Source organism: Mesoplodon mirus (genome assembly GCF_964341445.2).
Source record: "Mesoplodon mirus genome assembly, chromosome: 6".
Lineage (NCBI taxonomy): Eukaryota > Metazoa > Chordata > Mammalia > Artiodactyla > Ziphiidae > Mesoplodon > Mesoplodon mirus.
In genome coordinates this window covers 78,079,447-78,105,285 of record NC_138982.1, presented here as the reverse complement: position 1 = coordinate 78,105,285, position 25,839 = coordinate 78,079,447, and the positions used below count along the sequence as shown (strand labels likewise).

Genomic DNA, 25,839 nt, shown 5'->3' with positions numbered 1-25,839 from the left:
GATGATCTTATTTGCAAAGCAGAAATGGAGACACAGACATAGAGAACAAATGTATGGATACCAAGGGAGGGGGGAGGGGGGAGGAATTGGGAGATTGGGATTGACACATATATACTATTGATACTATGTATAAAATAGACAACTAATGAGAACATATTGTATAGCCCAGGGAACTCTGCTTAATGCACGTGGTAACCTAAGTGGCAAGGAAATCCAAAAAAGGGGATATGTGTAGCTGATTAATTTTGCTGTACACTAGAAATGAATACAACATTGTAAAGCAACTATACTCCAATAAAAATTAACTTTAAAAAAAAGGATTGAATTATAAAGAAAAGAAACGTGTGTTGGCAGCATGGGGATGAACAAGCTCACTGGAGCAAACTGTGCGTGGGAAGTTGTTGGGTTGCAGAGCAAAAGCCTGAAAGACCACCAAAATGAGTTTATAATGTTTGTTGGCTACAAATACCCTCCACTGTAGAGCCTATGTTTGAAATTTCAGTATGATAATTTCACCAGCATCTCTCCAACTCGCTGTGCCAAGGCCAAAAGAAACAGTGTGGACATAATTGATTATTAATGTCTCTTCTGACTGGGAAAGGGTGTGGAGTTAGCATGAGATTATCTGCAGAATTTGGCAGGGAGGAGGGATGATGTAAAGACAAAATGTGAATGTGTTCCCAATCTCAGTCACATGCCAGCATTTTCAAGAGGCAAACACACAGTGAACAAGCCTAGACTGGGAGCAAACATACCTGAAGGCCCAGCCTCAGCTTTGTCTCTAAATGCTGAATCTGCTCTGTCCCTTCAAGCAGGTTCTTCACATCATCAGGCAGTGGTTTCCACAATGGTCAAATCAGAAATTTAAATTACATTATTCACTTTCAATTTTTGAACCAGTGGAACTTTTTTTTTTCCAAGTAAAATTTTCTTTGGAAGCCCATATATAAAAATTTTCAAAGAAGAAGCAATAACAAAACAATAATAAAATAGTTTGATCGGAGCTGTGGAGCCGTCTTCCTTTTTCATAGCTCTACAACTTCAGAGAATGAGTTCAGAAACCTCTTGATGAAATGATATCTAAAATCTCTTAAAATTTCTAAAACAGTTGATAAGTTTTCTGAGCTACACAGTGCTGGGGGTTCAGGGCTCTGGTCTACCTAGGAATGTATGACATATAAGGCCTTTAAATTCCACTATCTTTGAATAACTATATTTCAGTAGATTAATTATCTGTGACTGTTTTTTGGTCAATTCATTTTGCTTTTTAAAATTTTATTCTCTATTTTATAGATAATTTCCATGGAGGACATTTTGAGATCCATTTTAATCAAGTGCGAGTTCCTGCCACCAATTTAATACTAGGTGAGATAAGTTTGGAAAAATGATTCTCTATTATTTTGTTTTAAAATATTTTCAGGTCTAAATCTGGAAAAGATACGAAGTATACCATAATTTAGATACTTTCCCCTCTTATTTACTCCATTTGTAAAGGAAATTTTTTTCCTTTCATGGATTTTCTTACATGGAATAATAAGGTTTTATTTAAGTATTTGATGTGGTAGCACATCAGTTGAAAACACAGCTAAATATAAAAATTATACAATTCAGAGCAACAGACTTTTTCCTAAAACGTGATCTTCAAGCCTCTACTTGTTTTACTGAAACCTCAGGACTTTATGAATTCAAGTCACATTAGAAGCATAAATAACTTTGTGAACACTGTATACCTGGAATGACTCCATCCTCTTGCCTGTTGGAATCCTACTCAACCTTCAGGGAACACCTCTGATGCCACCTCTTTCAGGAAGGTTCTTGTGTTCCTCATCTCATCCACTCAAAAAGCCCCTGATCCTGCCAGGCCCTAAGGTTACCATGATGAAAAGACAGCGTCTCCCTCCTTTGCCTTTCTTGTCCCTCTCCATATCCCTTATCCCTAGCATCCTTGCCCGTCTTCTAGGTTCTAAACTCAGGTCTGTGTCTTATCTACCTTTGTAACCATTGCAGCTCTAACAAAACAACTTATTCAGAGTAGGTACTCAGAAGACATTCTTAAATTTGATCCAAGTTTTTGATGATGGTGGTTTAAAATACATAGAAATCAAAGTTCCATAAAGGTATAGTGAACCTTATTACAGAGCTGACTTTTTTCCTACTGGAATGCCATTTTTATTGAGGGCAGCTCATACGTTTCTCAGGATTTGTGTAAATAACAAAAGAAATAGGCTGTGGTCATGTTATCCTTTCTTTCTCACAGGTGAAGGTAGGGGATTTGAAATTGCCCAAGGCCGCCTTGGACCTGGCAGAATCCACCACTGTATGAGAACAATAGGTTTGGCTGAACGTGCTTTGCAGATCATGTGTGAACGGGCAAAACAAAGGGTGGCGTTTAAGAAGAAACTGTATTCACATGTAAGGATAATTACTTATTTGAATTTATTGTAGCCCAATGCATTACACTAACCTTGAACCAAAACAGCATTACTTGGTCAGCAAGAGATTTCCTCTGAATAAACAAGGAGAAAATATGTTTTCCACAAAACATATTTATGTCTGAATTTAAATATAGTCTGACCAGAGGTAGTTATCTTTGTGAAAGATTAAATAACTCTTTAAGTGCTTCAACACCTCAGCACACAGAGTGTGGACAATTCCTTCAACTTTCCCAGACTCTCGTTCTCTAGAGAACCTCGTACAGTAGCCCTCTCTGTGGACATGAGAGGGCTGTTGTAAGGAGGAAGGAAGCCTTGTCCTTTGACTTTCTGGAAGGAATTAGAACAGATAAGTGGAGAGATATAGGAAAATAGCCTAAAACTCAGTGAAATAAGAGAGATATAAAAATGGAATGGACTGCTTTAAAAAGAAGTGAGCTTCCTGACAATGGAGAAATGCGAGTAGAAATGGGATCAGCATTTGGTGGGATGTTCGAGATATTTTGAATTCTCATCTCTTAATTATGTACTACTGAGTCTGTTGTTTACAAAGTACGGTAAACAATATAGTTACATCCTTACATCCGGGCACTATAATCCAAATTAGACAATATTGATCAAGAGAAAAAGAGACAGTACCTCCCTGGTAGAGCAGTGGTTAAGAATCTGCATGCCAATGCAGGGGACACAGGTTCGAACCCTGGTCCGGGAAGATCCCACATGCCATGGAGCAACTAAGCCTGTGCGCCACAACTACTGAACCTGCATTCTAGAGCCCACGAGCCACAGCTACTGAGCCTGTGAGCCACAACTACTGAAGCCTGCATACCTAGAGCCTGTGCTCTAAAACAAGAAAAGCCACTGCAATGAGAAGCCTGTGCGCTACAATGAAGAGTAGCCCCCGCTCGCCACAACTAGAGAAAAACCCACACACAGCAATGAAGACCCAAAGCAGCCAAAAATAAATAAATAAATAAATTTATTAAAAAAAAAAAAAGAGGAAAAGACGCTATCATTTCAGACTTCCTTGCTTACAAGAAATGTTGAAGAGAGCTTTTAAGCTGAAATAGAAAACTTTTTAAGAGAAATGAGATATCCAAATCATCTCCCCAAAAGCCTTTCTAAATTTTAAGGAGGCAAGAAAAATTATTATTAAATATTTAATACTTATGATTGCTAACATGTAGTGTTAGGTCAAACTTGTAGTAATAAAATTGTATTCTAGAGAACCTCGCTAGACATGTTTGCTGGACATGTATATTTTAGTACATTTTATAAGATTGTCACAAATGTACTTTACAACCCCTTGTAAAGTACATTTGTGACAGTCATAAAAATTTTGCAGTATATTTTTTACCTTGAATTCCTATAGGCCATGTTTGCTTTTTTTTGAAACATTATTCAGCATATCTATGATTTAGTTGTAACATTGTTCTTATGGAAAAATGACAGCCTGCTTTATGGCACATACCTAGGAATAATTTGTGGAAGAACCCCTTTAGTTAACTTTGAGAGCAAGGGTTCAGCTGTTAGATGGGCACTGTTGGAAGAAGTAAGAAGATGTGAATGTTTGAGGCCATGGATACAACTCCACAATGTTGCTGGAGTAGGAGCTAAAGAATTGCTCATGGCATCAACTGTCACTTCTTACACTTTTCTCTTTTCAAGATTGCCTAGGAGGAGCTTCAAAATGGCAGAAGAGTAAGACATGGAGATCACCTTCCTCCCCACAGATACATCAGAAATACATCTACATGTGGAACAACCCCTAGAGAATACCTACTAAATGCTGGCAGAAGACCTCAGACCTCCCAAAAGGCCAAAAACTCCCCACGTACCTGGGTAAGGCAAAAGAAAAAAGAAAAAACAGAGACAAAAGAATAGGGACGAGACCTGCACCAGTGGGAGGGAGCTGTGAAGGAGGAAAGGTTTCCACACACTAGGAAGGCCCTTCATGGGCGGAGACTGCAGGTGGCGCGGGGGGGAAAGCTTCGGAGCTGCAGAGGAGAGCGCAGCAACAGGGGTGTGGAGGGCAAAGCGGAGAGATTACCACACGGAGGATCAGTGCCGACCAGCACTCACCAGCCCTAGAGGCTTGTCTGCCCACCCGCCAGGGCGGGTGGGGGCTGGGAGCTGAGGCTCGGGCTTCGGAGGTCAGGTCCTGGGGAGAGGACTGGGGTTGACTGCGTGAACACAGCCTGAAGGGGCTAGTGTGCCACAGCTAGCCAGGAGGGAGTCCAGTAAAAAGTCTCGAGCTGCCGAAGAGGCAAGAGACTTTTTCTTGCCTCTTTGTTTGGCAGTGCACGAGGAGAGGAGATTAAGAGCGCCGACTAAATGAGCTCCAGAAAGGTGTGCATCAGCGCAGACACCAGGGATGGGCATGAGACGCTAAGGCTGCTGCTGCAGCCACCAAGAAGCTTGTGAGCAAGCACAGGTCACTATCCACACCTCCCCTCCCGGGAGCCTGTGCAGCCTGCCACTGCCAGGGTCCCGTGATCCAGGGACAACATCCCAGGAGAACACATGGTGCATCTCAGGCTGTTGCAGCGTCACACCAGTCTCTGCTGCCACAGGCTCAGCCTGCATTCTGTACCCCTCCCTCCCCCGGCCTGAGTGAGCCAGAGCTCCCTAATCAGCTGTGCCTTTAACCCCATCCTGGCTGAGCGAAGAACAGAAGCCCTCAGGTGACCTACATGCAGAGGCGGGGCCAAATACAAAGCTGAACCCGAGGAGCTGTGCAAACAAAGAAGAGAAAGGGAAATCTCTCCCAGCAGCCTCAAGAGCAGTGGATTAAATCTCCACAATCAACTTGATGTACCCTATATCTCTGGAATACCTGAATAGACAACAAATCATCCCAAAATTGAGGTGGTGGACTTTGGGAGCAATGATATATACTTTTTTTCCTTTTTCTGTTTTTGGGAGTGTGTATATATATGTTTCTGTGTGTGATTTTGTCTGTATAGCTTTGCTTTTACCATTTGTCCTAGGGTTCTATCTGTCCGGGTTGGTTTTTTTTGTTTGTTTGTTTTTTTCTGTATAGTTTTTAGTGTTTGTTATCATTGGTGGATTTGTTTTTTGGTTAGGTTGCTCTCTTCTTTTTTTTTTAATAACTTAAAAATTTTTTTATTTTCAATAATTATTTTTTATTTTATTAATTTTATTTTTTAATTTATTTTTCTTTCTTCCTTTCCTTTTTTCTCCCTTTTATTCTGAGCCATGTGGATGACAGGATCTTGGTGCTCCAGCCGGGAGACAGGCCTGTGCCTATGAGGTAGGAGAGTCGAGTTCAGGACATTGGTCCACCAGAGAACTCCCAGCTCCATGTCATATCATATGGCGAAAATCTCCCAGAGATCTCCATCTCGACACCAAGACGCAGCTCCACTCAGCAAGCTACAGTGTTGGACACTCTATGCCAAACAACTAGCAAGACAGGAACACAACCCTACCAATTAGCAGAGAGGCTGCCTAAAATCATGATAAGGACACAGACACCCCAAAACACACCACCAGAGGCAGACCTGCCCACCAGAAAGACAAGATCCACCCTCATCCACCAGAACACAGGCTGTAGTCCCCTCCACCAGGAGGCTGACACAACCCACTGAACCAACCTTCGCCACTGGGGGCAGACAGCAAAAACAACAGGAACTACGAACCTGCAGCCTGTGAAAAGGAGACCCCAAACACAGTAAGTGAAGCAAAATGAGAAGACAGAGAAATACACAGCAGATGAAGGAGCAAGGCAAAAACCCACCAGACCAAACAAATGAAGAGGAAATAGGCAGTCTACCTGAAAAAGAATTCAGAATAATGATAGTAAAGATGATCCAAAATCTTGGAAATGGAATGGAGAAAATACAGGAAACATTTAACAAGGAACTACAAGAACTAAAGAGCAAACAGACAATGATGAACAACACAATAAATGAAATTTAAAATTCTCTAGAAGGAATCAATGGCAGAAAAACTGAGGCAGAAGAACGGAAGAGTGACCTGGAAGATAATATAGTGGAAATAACTACTGCAGAGCAGAACAAAGAAAGAAGAATGAAAAGAATTGAGGACAGTCTCAGAGACCTCTGGGACAACATTAAATGCACCAAAATTAGAATTACAGGGGTTCCAGAAGGAGAAGAGAAAAAGAAAGGGACTGAGAAAATATTTGAAGAGATTATAGTTGAAAACTTCACTAATATGGGAAAGGAAATAGTTAATCAAGTCCAGGAAAGGCAAAAAGTCCCATACAGGATAAATCCAAGGAGAAACATGGCAAGATACGTATTAACCAAATTATCAAAAATTAAATAAAAAGAAAAAATATTAAAAGCAGCAAGGGAAAAACAACAAATAACATACAAGGGAATCCCCATAAGGTTAACAGCTGATCTTTCAGCAGAAACTCTGCAAACCAGGAAGGAGTGGCAATACATATTTAAAGTGATGAAAGGGAAAAACCTACAACCAAGATTACCCAGCAAGGATCTCATTCAGATTCGCCGGAGAAACTAAAACCTTTACTGACGAGCAAAAGCTAACAGAATTCAGCACCACCAAACCAGCTTTACAACAAATGCTAAAGGAACTTCTCTAGGCAGGAAACACAAGAGAAGGAAAAGACCTACAATAATAAACCCAAAACAATTAAGAAAATGGTAATAGGAACATACATATTGATAATTACTTTAAATGTAAATGGAGTAAATGCTCCAACCAAAAGACCTACACTGGCTGAAAGGATACAAAGGATACAAAAACAAAACCCATATACAAGAGACCCACTTCAGACCTAGGGACACATACAGACTGAAAGTGAGGGGATGGAAAAGGTATTCCATGCAAATGAAAATCAACAGAAAGCTGGAGTAGCAGTTCTCATATCAGACAAAATAGACTTTAAAATAAAGACTATTACAAGAGACAAAGAAGGACACTACATAATAGTCAAGGGATCAATCCAAGAAGAAGATATAACAATTGTAAATATTTATGCACCCGGCATAGGAGCACCGCAATACATAAGGCAAATACTAACAGCCATAAAAGGGGAAATTGACAGTAACACATTCAACAAGATGGACTTAATTGATATTTATAGGACATTCCATCCAAAAATAACAGAATACACTTTCTTCTCAGGTTCTCATGGAATTTTCTGCAGGATGGATCATATCTTGGGTCACAAATCAAACCTCAGTAAATTTAAGAAAATTGAAATTGTATCAAGTATCTTTTCCTACTACAACGCTATGAGACTACATATCAATTACAGGAAAAAAAGCTGTGAAAAACACAAACACTTGGAGGCTAAACAATACACTACTTAATAACCAGGAGATCACTGAAAAAATCAGACAGGAAATCAAAAAATACCTAGAAACAAATGAAAATGAAAACATATGACCCAAAACCTATGTGATGGAGCAAAAGCAGTTCTAAGAGGGAAGTTTATAGAAATACAATCCTACCTTAAAAAATTAGAAACATCTCAAACAACCTAACCTTACACCTAAAGCAATTAGAGAAAGAAGAACAAAAAAAACCCAAAGTTAGGAGGAGGAAAGAAATCATAAATATCAGATCAGAAATAAATGAAAAAGAAATGAAGGAAACAATAACAAAGATCAATAAAACTCAAAGCTGGTTCTTTGAGAAGATAAACAAAATTGATAAACCGTCAGCCAGCCTCATCAAGAAAAAGAGGGAGAGGACTCAAATCAATAGAATTAGAAATGAAAAAAGAGAAGTAACTACTGACACTGCAGAGATACAAAGGATCATAAGCGATTACTACAAGCAGCTCTATGCCAAAAAATGGACAACCTGGAAGAAATGGAAAAATTCTTAGAAAAGCAAAACATTCTGAGACTGAACCAGGAAGAAACAGAAAATATAAACGGACCAATCACAAGCACTGAAATTGAAACTGTGATTAAAAATATTCCAACAAACAAAAGCTCAGGACCAGATGGATTCAGAGGCGAATTCTATCAAACATTTAGGGAAGAGCTAACACCTTTCCTTCTCAAACTCTTCCAAACTATAGTAGAGTGAGAAACACTCCCAAACTCTTTCTACGAGGCCACCATCACCCTGATACCAAAACCAGACAAAGATGTCACAAAAAAAGAAAACCAATATCACTGATGAACATAGATGCAATAATCCTCAACAAAATAATAGCAAACAGAATCCAACAGCACATTAAAAGGATTATACACCATGCTCAAGCGGGGTTTATCCCAGGAATGCAAGGATTCTTCAATATATGCAAATCAATCAATGTGATATACCATATTAACAAATTGAAGAAGAAAAGCCATATGATCATCTCAATAGATGCAGAAAAAGCTTTTGAAAAAATTCAACACCAATTTATGATAAAAACACTCCAGGAAGTAGGCATAGAGACAACTTACCTCAACATAATAAAGTCCATATATGACAAACCCACAGCCAACATCATCCTCAATGGTGAAAAACTGAAACCATTTCCACTAAGATCAGGAACAGGACAAGGTTGCCCACTCTCACCACTATTATTCAACATTGTTTTGGAAGTTTTAGCCTCAGCAATCAGAGAAGAAAAAGAAATAAAAGGAATCCAAATCGGAAAAGAAGAAGTAAAACTGTCACTGTTTGCAGATGACATGATGCTATACATAGAGAATCCTAAAGGTGTTACCAGAAAACCAGTAGATCTAATCAATGAATGTGGTAAAGTAGCAGGATACAAAATTAATGCACAGAAATCTCTTGCATTCCTATACACTAATGATGAAAAATCTGAAAGTGAATTAAGGAAACCCTCCCATTTACCACTGCAACATAAAGAATAAAATACCTAGGAATAAACCTACCTAAGTAGACAAAAGACCTGTATGCAGAAAATTATGACACTAATGAAAGAAATTAAAGATGATACAAATAGATGGAGAGATATACCATGTTCTTGGATTGGAAGAATCAGCATTGTGAAAATGACTCTACTACCCAAAGCAATTTACAGATTCAGTGCAATCCCTATCAAACTACCACTGGCATTTTTCAGAGAACTAGAACAAAAAATTTCACAATTTGTATGGAAACACAAAAGACTCCTGAATAGCCAAAGCAATCTTGAGAAAGAAAAACAGAGCTGGAGGAATCAGGCTCCCTGACTTCAGATTATACTACAAAGCTACAGCAATCAAGACAGTATGGTACAGGCACAAAAACAGAAATATAGATCAATGGAACAGGATCCAACGCCCAGAGCTAAACCCATGCACATATGGTCACCTTATTTTTGATAAAGGATACAAGAATATGCAATGGAGAAAAGACAGCCTCTTCAATAAGTGGTGCTGGGAAAACTGGACAGCTACATGTAAAAGAATGAAATTAGGACACTCCCTAATACCATACACAAAAATAAACTCAAAATGGATTAAAGACCTAAATATAAGGCCAGACACTATCAAACTCTTAGAGAAAAACATAGGCAGAACACTCTATGATATAAATCACAGCAAGATCCTTTTCGACCCACCTTCTAGAGAACTGGAAATAAAAACAAAAATATACAAATGGCACTTAATGAAACTTACAAACTTTTGCACAGCAAAGGAAATCATAAACAAGATGAAAAGACAACCCTCAGAATGGGAGAAAATATTTGGAAATGAAGCAACTCACAAAGGATTAACCTGCAATTTTAGAAGCAGCTCGTGCAACTCAGTTTCAAAAAACCAAACAACCCCATCCAAAAATGGGCAGAAGACCTAAATAGACTTTTCTCCAAAGAAGACATACAGATGACGAAGAAGCACATGAAAAGCTGCTCAACATCACTAATTATTAGAGAAATGCAAATCAAAACTACAATGTGGTATCACCTCACACCAGTTAGAATGGGCATCATCAGAAAATCTACAAGCAGCAAATGTTGGAGAGGGTGTGGAGAAAAGGGAACCCTCTGGCCCTGTTGGTGGGAATGTAAATTGATACAGCCACTATGGAGAACAGTATGGAGGTTCCTTAAAAAACTAAAAATAGAATTACCGTATGATTCAGCAATCCCACTGCTGGGCATATACCCAGAGAAAACCATAATTCAAAAAGACACATGCACCCCAATGTTCATTGCAGCACTATTTACAATAGCCAGGTCATGGAAACAACCTAAATGCCCATCGACAGATGAATGGATAAAGAAGATGTTGTACATATATACAATAGAGTATTACTCAGCCATAAAAAGGAATGAAATTGGGTCATTTGTTGAGATGTGAATGGATCTAGAGACTGTCATACAGCGTGAAGTAAATCAGAAAGAGAAAAACAAATATCGTATATTAACACATATATATGGAACCTAGAAAAATGGTACAGATGAACCAGTTTTCAGGGCAGAAATTGAGACACAGACGTAGAGCACAAACGTATGGACACCAAGGGGGGAAAGCGGTGGGGGGGTGGGTGTGGGGGTTGATGTATTGGGTGATTGTGATTGACATGTATACACTGATATGTATAAAATGGATGACTAATAAGAACGTGCTGTATAAAAAAATAAATAAAATAAAATTCAAAAAAAAGAAAAAAAATAATACAGAGAAACCTTGTACCTTTGACCCAGTTTCCCACAATTGCAACATCTTATCAAACTATAATACATTATCAGAACCAAGATATTGTCATCAATACAGTCAAGATACAGAACATTTCCATTACCACAAAGAGCCCCCATGTTGTCCTTTTATAGCTGCACCCACTTCACTCTCACCACTCCTTCCTCCTTAACTCCTGGCAACCACTAATCTGTTCTTTATCTTTGTAATTTTGTCATTTCAGAAAAGAAATTATACAGTATTTAAACTTTGGGGGTTGGTTTTTTTCATTCAGCATAAGTTTTTGGAGATCCATCCAGGTTATATGTATCAGTAGCTGGCTTCTTTTTATTGCTGAGTAGTATTCCTTGGTGTGGATTATCACAGTTTAACTATTCACCTGTTGAGGGATATTTGGGTTCTTTTCAGTTTTGAGCTGTTACAAATAAAGCTGCTATAAACATTCAAGTATAGGTTTTAGCATCAACTTAAGTCTTTATTTCTCTGGTATAAGTGCCTAAAAACGCAGTTGCTGGGTCATACAGTAGTTGCATGTTTACTTTTTTAAGAAACCACCAAACTGTCTTCCAGAATGACTATGCCATTTTTCATTCTCACCAGCTGTGTATGAGTGATCCAGTTTCTTAGGAGAACATTATGCATAATGTTGGCTGTAGTTTTTTTGTAGATGTTCTTTGTTAAGTTGAATTCCCCTCTATAACTAGTTTTCTGAGAGTTTTTATCATGAATGAACGTTGAATTTTGTCAAATGATTCTTCTACATTAATTTGTATGACCATGTGATTTTTTTTCAGCTTGTTAATACGATGGAGTACATTGATGGATTTTCAATACTAAACTAGCTTTTCATCCTTAGAATAAACCCTACTTTGTCATTATGTATAATTATTTTTATTTTTTGAAAGTTTTATTGCTTTTTAAATTTACTATTTATTTTTTATTTTGGCTGCGCCAGGTCTTATTTGCGGCATGCGTGATCTTTAGTTGCAACATGTGGACTCTCTTAGTTGTGGCACATGGGTTCTTAGTTAAAGCACGCAGACTTCTTAGTTGTGGCATGTGCACTCTTAGTTGCTGCAAGCATGCGGGATCTAGTTCCCCAACCAGGGATTGATCATGGGCCCCCTGCATAGGGAGCACAGAGTCTAACCCACTGGCCCACCAGGGAAGTCCCAAGAGTTATGTTTTACTTGGTAGAAATTTTTAGGACTTCAAGCCTGAGAGGCAGCATCTCAAGTAACCCTGAGAGAACTGTTCCTAGGAGGGAGCCAGGATATATAGGAGTTTTGCAACAAAGGGCAGGTAGTCTGAACATCAAAAGATTATTGTTAATTAAAGAAAACCAGATTGTCTAGATTTATGTTAATTCTTCTTTAGACATTTGGTAGAGTTCTCCAATGAAACTATTTGGGCCTGGAGATTTGGTCTGGGGGTTGTTTTTTTTTTTTTTTTTTGCGGTACGCGGGCCTCTCACTGTTGTGGCCTCTCCCGTTGCGGAGCACAGGCTCCGGACGTGCAGGCTTAGCGGCCATGGCTCACGGGCCCAGCTGCTCCGCGGCATGTGGGATCTTCCCGGACCAGGGCACGAACCCGTGTCCCCTGCATCAGCAGGTGGACTGTCAACCACTGCGCCACCAGGGAAGCCCTGGGGGTTGTTTTTAATTTACAGTTCAGTTTCCTTAATAGTTATAGGGTTATTCACATTATCTATTTTATATTGAATGAATTGTGGTGGTTTGTATTTTTTGAGGAAGTGATCCATTTTGTCTAAGCTGTCAATTTTATGTGTTTAGAGTTGTTCATAATATTCTCCTGTTATCCTATTGATGTCTGCAGGGTCTTCAGTGATACCCTGTTTCATTACTGAAATTAGTTATTTGTGCCTTCCTTTTCCTTTGTCTGTCTTGTTAGAGGTCTTCAATTTTACTGGTCTTTTCAAAGAATATATATTAATTATTAATATATAAAATTATACAATATAATAATTGATATGACTTAACATTAACAAGATCTTTGTTTCATTGATTTTCTCTATTTTTTTGTTTTGTTTTCAATTTTATTGATTTCTGCTATTTATCATATCCTTTCTTTTGCTTTCTTCAGACTTATTTTGCTCTTTTTTTCTAGGTTCTTGGTGCGGTAGCAAGGAGTATTGATGTGAGACATTTCCTCTTTTCTAATCTATGTGTTTAGTGCTGTAAATTTTCCTCTCAACACTGCTTTACCTGTATTCCACAAATTTTTATGTATTGTATTTTCATATTAATCCCATCAGTGTATTTTTCAATTTTCCTTGAGATCCTCTTTTTTTAAATTTTTTAATTAATTAATTTGTTTATTTTAATGCTATTCTTTAAAAAAAATTTTTGGTCTATTTTCTCTCTGTAGTTCAGATTGGGCAATTGCTATTGTCCTGTCTTCCAGTTCACTGATTTGTTCCTTTGTCCCCTCCATTCTGCTGTTGAGCCCATCCACTGAGCTTTTTATTTAAATGGTTATATTTTTCAGTTACAAAATATCCATTTTTTTCTTCTTTATTTCTTCTTAGTAATTTCATTACTAAGACTTAAGTTCCTTTGCTGAGACTTTCTGTTTTCTCATTTGTTTCAGTTGTTTTTCTATTTACTGATTGAAGCATTTTTATCATAGTTGCTTTAAAATCTTTGTCAGAAATTATAACATTTCTGTTATCTCAGTGTTGTCATCATCATAAATTTTGAGACTTCCTGGGTTTTGGCATGACAAATAATTTTTTGTTAAAACCTAGACATTTTCATATTATGTTATGAGATTCTGGATCTTATTTAAACTTTCTATTTTAGCTGGGTTTCTCTGACACTGCTCTGTTAGAGGAAGGGGTTGCACCTCATTACTGCCAGGCAGAGGTAGGTAGAAGTCCAGCTTCCTGCTCAGTCTCCACTGATAGCTGAGAAAAGGGGTGCATTCTCATCACTGGGTGGTTCCCAATGACATCATAGAGGGGAGGGAACTTGTTCCTGTTGTCGCTCCTTACTTGACACTCTCTGTCTGATACCACCCTGGCAAGGGTGTTGAGGTACCTCATCTCAGCACTCACAAAGGTGGAAGTCTGTGCTGGCATGAATAGGAGTGGGGCCAGTGCTTTTTTCTTTAGTATTGGCTTGGGTAGAATGGTTATTCTCTAAGTTTTCTGTCCTTCTAGCTGCCCCTTCCCAATCCTTCAGCTAAAGACAGTATTTGTTGAGGCTGTTTTTCGTTTGATTTTTGTCTGTGCTCATTGGTATTTCCAGGTTGCTGGCTTCTTCAGCTCCAAGTCTGGGATATATGAGACAAAGAGGAAACGGAGGGAACTTACTACCATGTTGTTCTTCTGTTTCCAAAGTCCCTGGCCAGTCTGGCTTCTTCTCTCTACCTTTCAGAGTCTTCTTGTTTTTGTCCTATGGATGATGCCCAAGATTTTAGTTGTACTTTGCAGGAGGAATAGGGAAAAGTACATCTTTTCCACCTTCCTGGATATAGAAGTCTTCGGAAATACCAATTTCATAATTTGTGCAAGTATTCTATAAACCACAATGTGGAGCTCTCTGGGAAAACCTGAACTGGAGAATAGGGACTGGTACTGAATCTGAGGTAGAGTCTGCTCCACTCTAGATCTGGGGCTTAGGAAACACACACTCAGGCATGTATGCAGAGCACATAAATTTAGCAACTTAGATGAAATGGATCAATTCCTCAAAAGCCACAAAATACCAAAACTCACTGAATGTGAAATAGATAACCTGAATGGTTCTACAACTATTAAAGAAGCTGAATACACAGTTTAAAATATCCTGAGAAAAGAAATCTTCAGGCCCAAATGGTATCACTGGTAAATTCTGCTAAACAGTTAAAGAAGAAATAACACAAATTCCACACAATCTCTTCCAGAAAAATGAAGAGGAGCAAGCACTTGCCAACTCATTTATGAGACCAGAATTACACTAATCCAAAACCAGACAAGAACAAACTACAGACCAGTATAGATGCAAAAACCTAGCAAATGTAATCCAGCAATATGTAAAAAGAACAAACAAGTGAGGTTTATCCCAGGAATGCAAGGCTGATTCATATTCAAATATCAATCATTAAGAAAATTACTCACTGTAATGTGCCATATTAACAGCCTAGAAAAGAAAAGCCACATGATCATATCGATTGATAGAAAAAGGCACTTGACAAAATTCAGCATCTATTCATGATAAAACTCTCAGCATACTAGAGATAGAAAGGAATTTATTTAACCTGATATGGAGCATCTAAAAATTCTACAGCCAACATCTTACTTAATAATGAAAAACTGAATGTTTTCATTCCCAAGATTGGGAAAAAAGCAAGGATGTTTACTCTCACCACTGCTGTTTTTTTTTTTTTAACACTTTTAAAATTTTTATTTATTTATTTTTAGCTGTGTTGGGTCTTCATTGCTGCACGCAGGCTTTCTCTAGTTGGGGCGAGCGGGGGCTACTCTTCATTGCAGTGCACGGACTTCTCATTGCGGTGGCTTCTCTTGTTGCAGAGCATGGGCTCTAGATGCACAAGCTTCAGTAGTGGCAGCACATGGGCTCAGTAGTTGTGGCTCACAGGCTCTAGAGCATAAGCTCAGTAGTTTTGGCACACGGACTTGGTTGCTCGGCATCATGTGGGATCTTCCCAGACTAGGGCTCGAACCCATGTCCCCTGCATTGGCAGGCAGATTCTTAAACACTGTGCCACCAGGGAAGTCCCATCACCACTGCTCTTTATCATCATAGAGGAAGTCTTAGCCATTGTGGTGAGACAAGAAAAAGAAATAAAGTGCATAGTTGGGGAAAAAAATAAATAAAACTGCCCCTCTTTGCAGACAACATGATTGTGTAGAAAATCCTTAGAAATCTACCAAACTAAACAAAACAATCCTCCTAGAACTAATAATAAGTGAGTTTAGCAAAGTCATAGGATTGAATCAACACATAAAATTAATTTTATTTCTGTATACTAGCAGTGAACAATTGGAAGCTGAAATTTTTAAAATACCATTTACAATAGACTAAGAAAGGAAATAAGTACAAATCTAACAAAACATGTATAGAATCTACATGCTAAAAATTATAAAAGTGTAAAATAAACCAAAAGAAGCCTAAATGAATACAAAGAAATACTGTGTTCATGGATTGGAAGGCTAACATAGTAAAGATGTCAGCTATTCTCAAATTGATCTATAGGTTTAATGTAATTCCAATCAGAATCCCAGCAGAACATTTTTGTAGACACAAGCAAGTTGATCCTAGAATTTATATGGAAATGCAGAGAAACTAAAATAATAAAACAGTTTGAAAAAGAAGAGTAAAATTGGAGGAATCACAGTATCTGATTGAAGACTTACCATAAGCTACGACAGTCAAGACAGTGTGGTATAAGGAGAGACACATAGGTCTTTGGAACAGAATAGCAGGTCTAGAAATAGACTCATAAAACCATGGGTCAATTGACTTTTTTATATAGGTGAAAATATCACGAAGATAAAAGTCTCCTGACCTGGTATTAGGCAAAATGTTCTTAGACATGCACCAAAAACATGACACATAAGGGAAAAAATTTGACAAATTGTACTTCATTAAAATTGAACATTTTGGCACTATGAAAGTCACTATTAAGAGAATGAAAAAAGCTATGGACTGGGAGAAAGTGTTTGCAAATTGCCTATCTAACAAATGACTGAATAATGAACTCTAAGCCCAGCTCTCTAAGCCCAATTAAAAAATGGGCAAATGACTTGAACAGACTTGTCACCAAACAGAATATATAAATGGCAAATAAACATATCAAGAGGTGACCAATATCATCAGCAATTAGGGAAATGCAAATTAAAACCACCATAAGATATCTCTGCACATTGTTAACATGGCTAAAATTTTAAAATATTGACAATAGCAAGTGCTGATGGTTTGGAGAGTAACTGGAACTCATATACTGCTGGTGGGGAGGCAAAATAGTACAGTCACTCTGGAAAACTTTGATGGCTTCTTATAAGTATTTATCACATGACCTAACAATTCCACTCCTGGTATTTGCTTTAAAAAATAAAAAGGTACGGGCCTCCCTGGTGGCGCAGTGGTTGAGAGTCCGCCTGCCAATGCAGGGGACATGGGTTCGTGCCCCGGTCTGGGAGGATCCCATATGCCGCGGAGCGGCTGGGCCCGTGAGCCATGGCCGCTGGGCCTGCGCATCCGGAGCCTGTGCTCCGCAACGGGAGAGGCCACAACAGTGAGAGGCCCGCATACCGCAAAAAAAAAAAAAAAAAAAAAAAAAAAGGTATGTTCACACAGAAACCCATATACAGATATTTACAGAAGCTCTGTTAATAATTCACCAAAAACTGGAAACAACCCAACTGTCCTTCAGCAGGTGAATGGAAAAACAAATTGTGGTACATCCCTACAATGGAATACTACTCAGTGATAAAGAGGAATGGACAGTTGATACACAGAACAATTCGGATGAAATTCAAAGGAATTATGCTGAGTGAAGGAAGCCGGCCTCTAAAGAATACATGCTAAATGATTCCATTTATATGACATTCTGGAAAAGGCAACAGTATAATAACTGAGAACCATTCAGTGGTTGCTAGAGGGCAGAAGTAGGGCTAAAAAGGGGCAGCATGAGGGAGTTTTTGGGGGGAGATGAAACTGTTCTGTATCTTGATTGTGGTTATACCAGTGTATACATGTGTTAAAATTCATAGAACTCTTCACCAAAGAAAAAGTTCATGTTTACTAAATAAATAATAGTAATAACACAACAAAGGATGCTGGACCATTCTCACACTGAAATTATCTTAGGAATTATCTAGATGGTCTATAAGCAGGTCCACCACCTTACATTTAACCAAGTTTCAATGGTACTGTGCAGTTAGCATTCAGAAAGGCCAGTAAGGAGTGTCTTGGCAATAAGACAATTGCTCAGTTAGACCATCTTAACTTTAGACACCAGGATATCCAAAATAAATTATTTTTCTGAGCAAATAAAGTTTTTTTCTAAAATCCACCAATGTTACCTGCAGCATTCCATGGGTAAGTGGCTGGCTGGTTATTTCAAACAAATTAACTCTTCCATTTAAAAATATATAGAGGACTTCCCCAGTGGCGCAGTGGTTAAGAACCTGCCTGCCAACGCAGGGAACACGGGTTCAAGCCCTGGTCTGGGAAGACCTCACATGTCATGGAGCAACTAATCCCGTGCGCCACAAATACTGAGCCCGCATGCCACAACTACTGAAGCCCGCATGCCTAGAGCCTGTGCTCTGCAACAAGAGAGGCCACCACAATGAGAAGCCCATGCACCACAACGAAGAGTAGCCCCCACTCACCGCAACTAGAGAAAGCCCACATGCAGCAACTAAGACCCAACGCAGCCAAAGATAAAATAAATAAATAAATAAATAAATTTAAAATATATAATAAAAATAAAAACATATAGAGTAAGGCTTGAGAACAGTCCTTGGCGTAGATGATGTTTTCACCAAACTACCAGTCTGTGTTACACGTGGAACTCACACACCAGCTTATCTCCTTTTTCTGCTGCCCTTTGCTCCCCTGCAGGAGGTGGTGGCTCACTGGATCGCTGAAAGCCGCATTGCCATTGAGGAGATCCGCTTGTTGACCTTGAAAGCTGCCCACAGCATTGATACTCTGGGCAGCTCTGGTGCTAAGAAGGAGGTGAGGCCCCTTGGACCACCATCTGCCAAGCCTTCTCCAAGAATTTTGTCCCACTCTTTGGGCATTCCAGGTTTCATGGTGGCTTGAGGGCACTCAGAATATCGGAAGCTTCCATGTGATTTCAGTTTAAAAATTATAAATGTATAATTTATACATTTATACAATCACCCTTGCTAGTTTTCCTTTCACTGAGCTGCTTTAGGGAATGATTTTCAGGATGCAGAATATCTTCAGCTTTCTGGAGATGCAGTAACAGAAGGCAGAGAAAGTAGAGAAATACCAAACTTTATACTGACTTGGAATTGTACCTGGTATGTTAATTTCTGCTAACCTCTTGACCTTGGGCAAAGTATCTGACCTGTCTGCCTATGGCCTAGGGTTCTAGCGAAGACTGACCAAGTTGATACAGAATGCAGAGCACTGTGCTGCCACATAGAAATGTTTCATAGAAGACACCTCTTTTCCCCACCTTCTTATGTTTCTGGCCTTATTTGGAATAAGAACATGATCATTTAATTATAAAAGCAACGAAATTGCCAAGGGAAAACTGATTATCAAAGACTTTTTAACTCTTCATGATCTCTAAGGTGATGAATGTCACTTATCAGTTGCCTGAAATCCTTTCAGAAACAAGACAATGCAAGTAATAAATAAGTTAATAAAATGTGATTTGGAAGAGATATCTCTTTCCTTTGAAGGTCTGTGTTGACTGAAATATGTCCGTTAGCTGCATTAGTGGATCTTTGTTGGCTTTCATCAAAGATCGTGTTTCAGTGGTGTGTGTATGGAGGAAAGTTCCCTTGTTTATTTTCACAAAGAAAATACAGACTATATCAAATTCTATCACATTGTGTATTGTCTAAGAAAGGAACATTCTTTTTATATCTTGTTTATGTAGATTGCAATGATTAAAGTGGCTGCCCCTCGGGCCGTCTGCAAAATTATTGACCAGGCCATCCAAGTGTGTGGAGGTGCCGGCGTTTCCCATGAATACCCTCTGGCTAACATGTGAGTAGATGTCATTTAATCACCGTCTACATTTGATGGGCTTGGAGTTAAAAATCTACAGATGGCTTGATACTAACTGTTTATGAAGAAAATAAAGATAACTAACTTACTTTAAAGCAAAATTGAAGGCTAACTGAGGCAATATAGGTATTTTACTATAGAGCTCAGTACCAATAGATAGTTTATGATTACAATTGTCATTTCACTCAATCATGTTCACTTTTACACTGAGAAGATGCACTGAGGGTTCCTGGGCTGTAGATAACTCATGGGGGTTCACCCTGGAACAGGAAGGAGAGGAGGGGAGCAGAGCAAGGCTTAGGTGTGCACTGAGGACACTTTACCACCCACACCCGGAGGCCGTGGCCAGACTGCGGCAGTGCATGCCAGCCACCATCTCATGTCCACATGTGCTTGCTGGGATCAAGAAAGAATACTCTCCACTGCCCATCATCACCGGGCATGGTGCCACCTTCTCTCTCACACTGGAGATAAGAGTCTAGTGCCCCATCAGTTTATCCCCCATCAATTTTTAATAAGAAAGAACTCAATATATAGTACTATATATTTATAGTATATAAATGTTATATATTCTTCATGGCCTGTGGATTACCTAAGACATCTCCTAGTTCTAGCAAATACTAGTACGTACAGCAAACCAAGACTGAGATTAAGCCCACTGCACTGTGCCATTTAAGATTCTACTCCCAAGGTGAGGACTTGAAAATGGCATTTCACAAGCCCTTGGGCTGACTTTCCTTGATTTTCCCTGTGCAATTTTTCTTATCACTGCCTTGGCGAGATTTCAAACACTAATAATCTTGGCTTAGAATCAGAGTGACTGATGCTAAAGCATCAGGTTCCTCTTTGATAAGTCCTGCCATCCCTGCTCTTTGTGTTTTTGCAGGTATGCCCTAACGCGAACATTGCGCTTAGCAGATGGGCCCGATGAAGTTCACCTCTCGGCAGTCGCAAAAATGGAGCTGTGGGACCAAGCCAGAAGGCTGAGAGCCAAGGTGTAGAATTCATCGGCTGCAGCATTTGTATCTCATTCAGCTTTTGCAGCAGTTTAAGCACAGGATTAATCACTCACTTTGGTAAAGATTTGAGCATCTGTTTTAATCAATGGGTTTTGTCATTTCAAGGGTCACACTAAAAATCTTATAATTTCAAGGGTTTCAGTGAAAAAGGAAATTTCATAGCTGTTGTCATTCAGTGTAACACCTAAGTGTATAGCATTTATTTTTTAAACGCTCCTCTTGTAAAGAAATTATGAAATAAATTGGAGAACTAAAGCATAGCGTAAAAATATTTTCACTTCTTTACTTTCAGGAATTGTTCCACTTAAATAAATATTCAAGGAATATTTAATCACTACTTTGTAAAAAATATTGTGGGAATCCCCTTTTTAACATTGGTTTTAGGGGCTGGTTTAACACTTTGTGGTAATGTTTGCACTGGAGAAAGATGGATGACTGATTGGGTCATTTTAGAGTTTGTATTGCTATAAGCCTCTTCATAATTCAACAGGAAGCATTTATACATAAAATCTGATTGTTACTAGAAGACATGGCATCTTATGAGAAAATATAATTAAGAAAAATTTTAATTATGTATAAAATGTTGATGCTAACAGTGGATAGTTTAACCTACAAGAAAGTTATGCAGTTTTGAGAGGAGATTAAAGACAGTGTTCTCTGAACATCATTCTGTTAATATCAACACCCTAAGCCAACATCCTTGGAGACTTTAGGTCAGCGCTGCTGAGGACTGCAGCCCGGGCCATGTTGTAAGTCTTGAGCACCTGAACTGTGGTCAGCATAACTGAAGAACTGAATTTTTGATTTTTTTATATTTTAATTAATCCAAATATAAATTCTCAACTCAGTTACTGGAAAACTTTTAAGTACGCTTGGAATAACTTGGGTATGTGAATTGTCTTTTGCAAATGTAAATTTTATGAAATCTAAATACAGAGCAAGTATTTTGAATGAAAATTTAACATCCAAATTAAGAAAGTATACAATATATACCAGATTTTGAAGACTCAGTATGAAAAAAAAATTAAATGTCTCATTAATACTTTTTTAATATTGATTACATGCTGAAACGGTAATATTTTGGATATATTGAGTTAAATAAAATATATTATTTAAATGAATTTTACCTGTTTCTTGTTGCATTTTTAGTTTGTGGAATTGGAATAGTTACTGGCAATTTTTTTAAATTTTCAAATGAAAGTATTTTGAGTTTGGAAAGCTTTAAAACTGTTTTATTAGAAAGCATACACATCACATGAATTTATTGATGCATAGAGATTATTTCAATCATTATTTAAATGTCATCTTGGAGTGGGGTTAGGGCCAGACATTTACGAAACCCATGTCATGTGGGCTTTGTAAACATTTGCCTTTGAGCCTTAACCTCGCTGCACCTCGTATTTCTTTTTGTACGTTGGGATTAACTTTTAAACCTAGAGGACCCTTATCTACTGAGGGCTTGTGTGGGAATCACTGAAGCCATATAGAAGCACTTTGATACTTGTGAACCGCAATAAAGTACTTTATAAGGCATCCTTATTTAAAGTGGATAAAATCTTATAACCCAAGCTGGTCAACCTTATTACTAGTTTTAAAAGCTGTGATTTAGGAGAAATCAGGATTGTTTCTGAACAATTAGAATTAAAAGTTATATCTGGTAGTTGTAATTTTGTGATAATTTTTTCCTCTTTGAGAAAAACTGGCTATGTTGGTGGTTGATTCATTTCAGTTGATCTGTTTTTATCTATGTCTGTCACATCCTCACCCATCCCCCCATGTGATCCATATTCACTTCTCTCACCTACCTTTAAGTTATTCAGATAAAGTCATGTTAAAAAAGAGTAGTAAAAGTTGTTGAAACGGAAAATTCCAGTCTCCAAAGGATAAAGTAAGATCAAGGGAACTATGCCTCAGTCACAGTGAGCGAAGGACTGTAAACATGGGAGTGGCAGGGCCATTTCTGGGGTCTCCTCAGGCTGTCACTGTGGGTCACTCTGAGCAGTCCACCCAGGACAGTCAGCCAGGCTTGCCAGGAATTTGAACCCACACAGCTGTAAAATGAGAAGTAGCCCTTCAGGGTGACCCCACGTGGGAAGGCAAGAAGAAGGGGAGAGCTCACCAGTCAGGGCTTTACCCAAGATTTGCAGTGTGGGCAGCAGCAGGAGAGGCGGGGCTGTGGCTGCCCGACAGGAAGTCACCATAAAGCTCTACACATAAGCAGTCACAGAAGGTGTGGCAGTGCTTATCCAAGGAAGCAGCCAGTTAAGGATCTCTGGGAGTTGACGTTCTCACCTTTTAAGAACACACAAGAGAAATTTCAGCTGATCACGGAGGAGCTGATTTCCTCATCAACCTGTTTACAAGCCTTCCCCCAGGTCCACATCACTCCAGCTCTTCCCACAACTCTGCTCTACTTACATGTCATAGGCGTGCGTGCATTTTGTCGAAGAAACTTAAAGTGGGTGACAGCAGCAAAGACCCATAGTAGCACGTGGGTGATTCAATAGATCGGCTGCATAAAGCTTGCAGACAAATACGTCTCCTGTTTTTCTTGAATTAAGCTACAACAGTTGCTGGGAAATTCAGAAGAAGGCACTTTCTCACCCAGGCTTCTGAAGGATTTAAATTAGTAAAGTTCTTAAATAAAGGATATTATAAAATGAAATGTATTTAAGAAAATGACTGCTATGAACAAGCGCTTGATTTCAGTCAAGCCAGGTAGCCTCAGCCAGACCTCTCTTTTTCCCAGGCGCCTGATGATCCCTCCCCAAGAAGCAGAGTGGAAGGGGTGCAGGCCAAGCAGTGGGCCTCCTGTTAGCACTTGGAACCAATGTTTGTCTGTTGCACCTATTTCCCCACTCTCTCTTTGCCTGGATTACGTGGTAGTCTTCTAACTGGGCTTCAAATCTGTTCTCATAGCAGCCAGCCTGAACCTCTCAAAATGCTGCAGTGGCTTTCCATCTCACTAGGAATAAAACCCTAACCCTCACCTTGGCCGACAAGGATCCACCTGAGCTTGTCCCCAGTACCTCTCTGCACTCATCCACCTGCCTCCCTCCAAACAGGCTCTGGACTGTGCTTCCAGCAGACCAGACCACCACAGCCGGGCCTCGGAGTCTTGGCTCTCACTCTTTTCTCTGCCTGGGAAGACCTACCCTGAGATCACCAGATGGCTGCTCCAGTCACCTTGTCGAAAGGTCCTTTCCTGAGCACTTGTTCTGGACTAGCACCACCTGCTGTCACTCTCCAGCCTCTTTACCTGCCATTCTTTTCACAGCACTTATCACTTGACATATCTACTTGACATATCTACCATAAATATGGTCTGTCTTCTTGCTAGAGTCCACTTATTTTGTGTACTGGAACTATGTCTGGCTGGTATGCACTCAAAAAAAAGTATGAATGAATGAATTCATGTGCATGGATGCTCTCCTTGTCCCTGATTTGCAGTTGGCGAGAGGGCAAATCATTTACTTATAGGTCTGCAAACAGAACAGAGCAGAAGCCTGAGCACCAGCCCATGAGCACAGTGGTTGGACAACAGACTCAGAGTGGGTTACGGGTAACTGGAGAAACGCTGGGGCTGAACAGGGATATTAGTGCCCCAGCAAGGGGGGGCACACAGCAGTTTGGACAGATCAGTTGATGAAATAGGCGTTTAATGAGTATTTTAACAATTCAGAGAATGCATGTTTACTTTCTAAAATTTTCTTGATGTGGAAAGCAGCCAGAGTGCTGTGATCAGCTCGAGGTACAGAGGGAAGTCAGAGTAACTAAGAAAAACAAAACCACATTCAGTGATTGTTAGAATTTTCCAAATAAACAATATTCTGGGAACTGTCCTCACTTAATCCAGGGCAAAGAGCATTCAGGGTTTATGATCCTGACACAATAATTTTATTTCTTTTTTTGTTATCTCTTTCTCATTGTGATTATGTGATTATCATGAAGAAAAGCCACTAACATTCTAGTGTAAGAGTGTGGTTGCGATAAGCTCTGTACAAGGGCATTTATCTGCTTTATCTTCACCCCCAAATATGTGAGGAAACAAAGGGTGATTGTCCTGAGCAGTGCCTCACTGGGGCCCACCTGATAGGTGGAGAATGGCATGTGGCCAGAAGCTCCTTTTCCCGCTGCCTCGATGGTTGTTACCAGCCGGTGGAAAGTCTTGTTTCACTCTTTTAAACAAGTGAAAGTGGAGGGTGGAGATGCCTCCTCGCCCCCCTGCCCTGGCCTCTGTGACTTCCGTTTCTACTGGTTTTTCCTTACTGCATACCAGCCACACCAGCCTTCTGCTGTTCCTCGGATACCCCAGATTTTTTTAAAAATTAGAAACGATATATATTGTTTCCTGTTAAAATAGGGCACTCATGAAAAACAAATGTGCAAAAAGAACACTCCTGTGTTTTCTCACTTATCCCAACAGACCTGGACTATTGATTCCAAACCTTCCTCACTCTGTACAGGGGAAGGCTCTCCACCTACTCCCAGGAAATTAGGCTACTCTAGTTTTAACTTTGATTACTCGCATGCATGAAAAACAGATCAAAACCCAACTGTTAACAGGCTACCTGTCCCTAGGCACACAGGCCCATTCCACCTGGATAGACAGACAGACGTGAGCCTCAAGTCCACATCCCCCATGTGCAGGCCAGGATTAGAGGTACTCTGGTAGTCAAGTGGGTGCTGCTGGCTAGGGAACAAAGAAGACCCCAGCTCCTGGTCAGCTGGCTGAAAACATGCAGCCTCCAGTGAGAGGTTGAGATCCCTCCTTTTTTTTTTTTTTTTATAAATCTTATGTATTTATTTATTTTTGGCTGAGTTGGGTCTTTGTTGCTGTGCACGGGCTCTCTCTAGTTGCAGCGAGTGGGGGCTACTCTTCGTTGCGGTGCATGGGCTTCTCCTTTTGGTGGCTTCTCTTGTTGTGGAGCATGGGCTCTAGGCATGCAGGCTTCAGTAGTTGTGGCATGCAGGCTCAGGAGTTGTAGCTCACAGGCTCTAGAGTGCAGGCTCAGTAGTTGTGGTTCACGGG

General features: G+C 39.5%; 1 protein-coding gene across 7 annotated transcripts in view; it reads left to right on the top strand.

The window, feature by feature from the left end:
• ACAD11 (acyl-CoA dehydrogenase family member 11) overlaps positions 1 to 21,854 on the top strand; it is a 100,415-nt gene extending 78,561 nt beyond the window's left edge. Inside the window, exons 15-20 of one of the 7 annotated variants that reach the window (XM_082626067.1) lie at positions 1,294 to 1,365; positions 2,258 to 2,412; positions 5,665 to 5,706; positions 18,643 to 18,759; positions 19,658 to 19,767; positions 20,675 to 21,854. In XM_082626067.1, the coding sequence (XP_082482193.1) occupies positions 1,294 to 1,365; positions 2,258 to 2,412; positions 5,665 to 5,706; positions 18,643 to 18,759; positions 19,658 to 19,767; positions 20,675 to 20,789 (611 nt within the window). In that variant the 3' untranslated portion in view covers positions 20,790 to 21,854. Of the gene's footprint in view, positions 1 to 1,293; positions 1,366 to 2,257; positions 2,413 to 4,100; positions 5,756 to 18,642; positions 18,760 to 19,657; positions 19,768 to 20,674 lie in introns of those variants that run through there. The other 6 variants (XM_082626065.1, XM_082626068.1, XM_082626066.1 and 3 more) reach the window with 6 other exon arrangements.
• Positions 21,855 to 25,839: the final 3,985 nt, after the last annotated feature.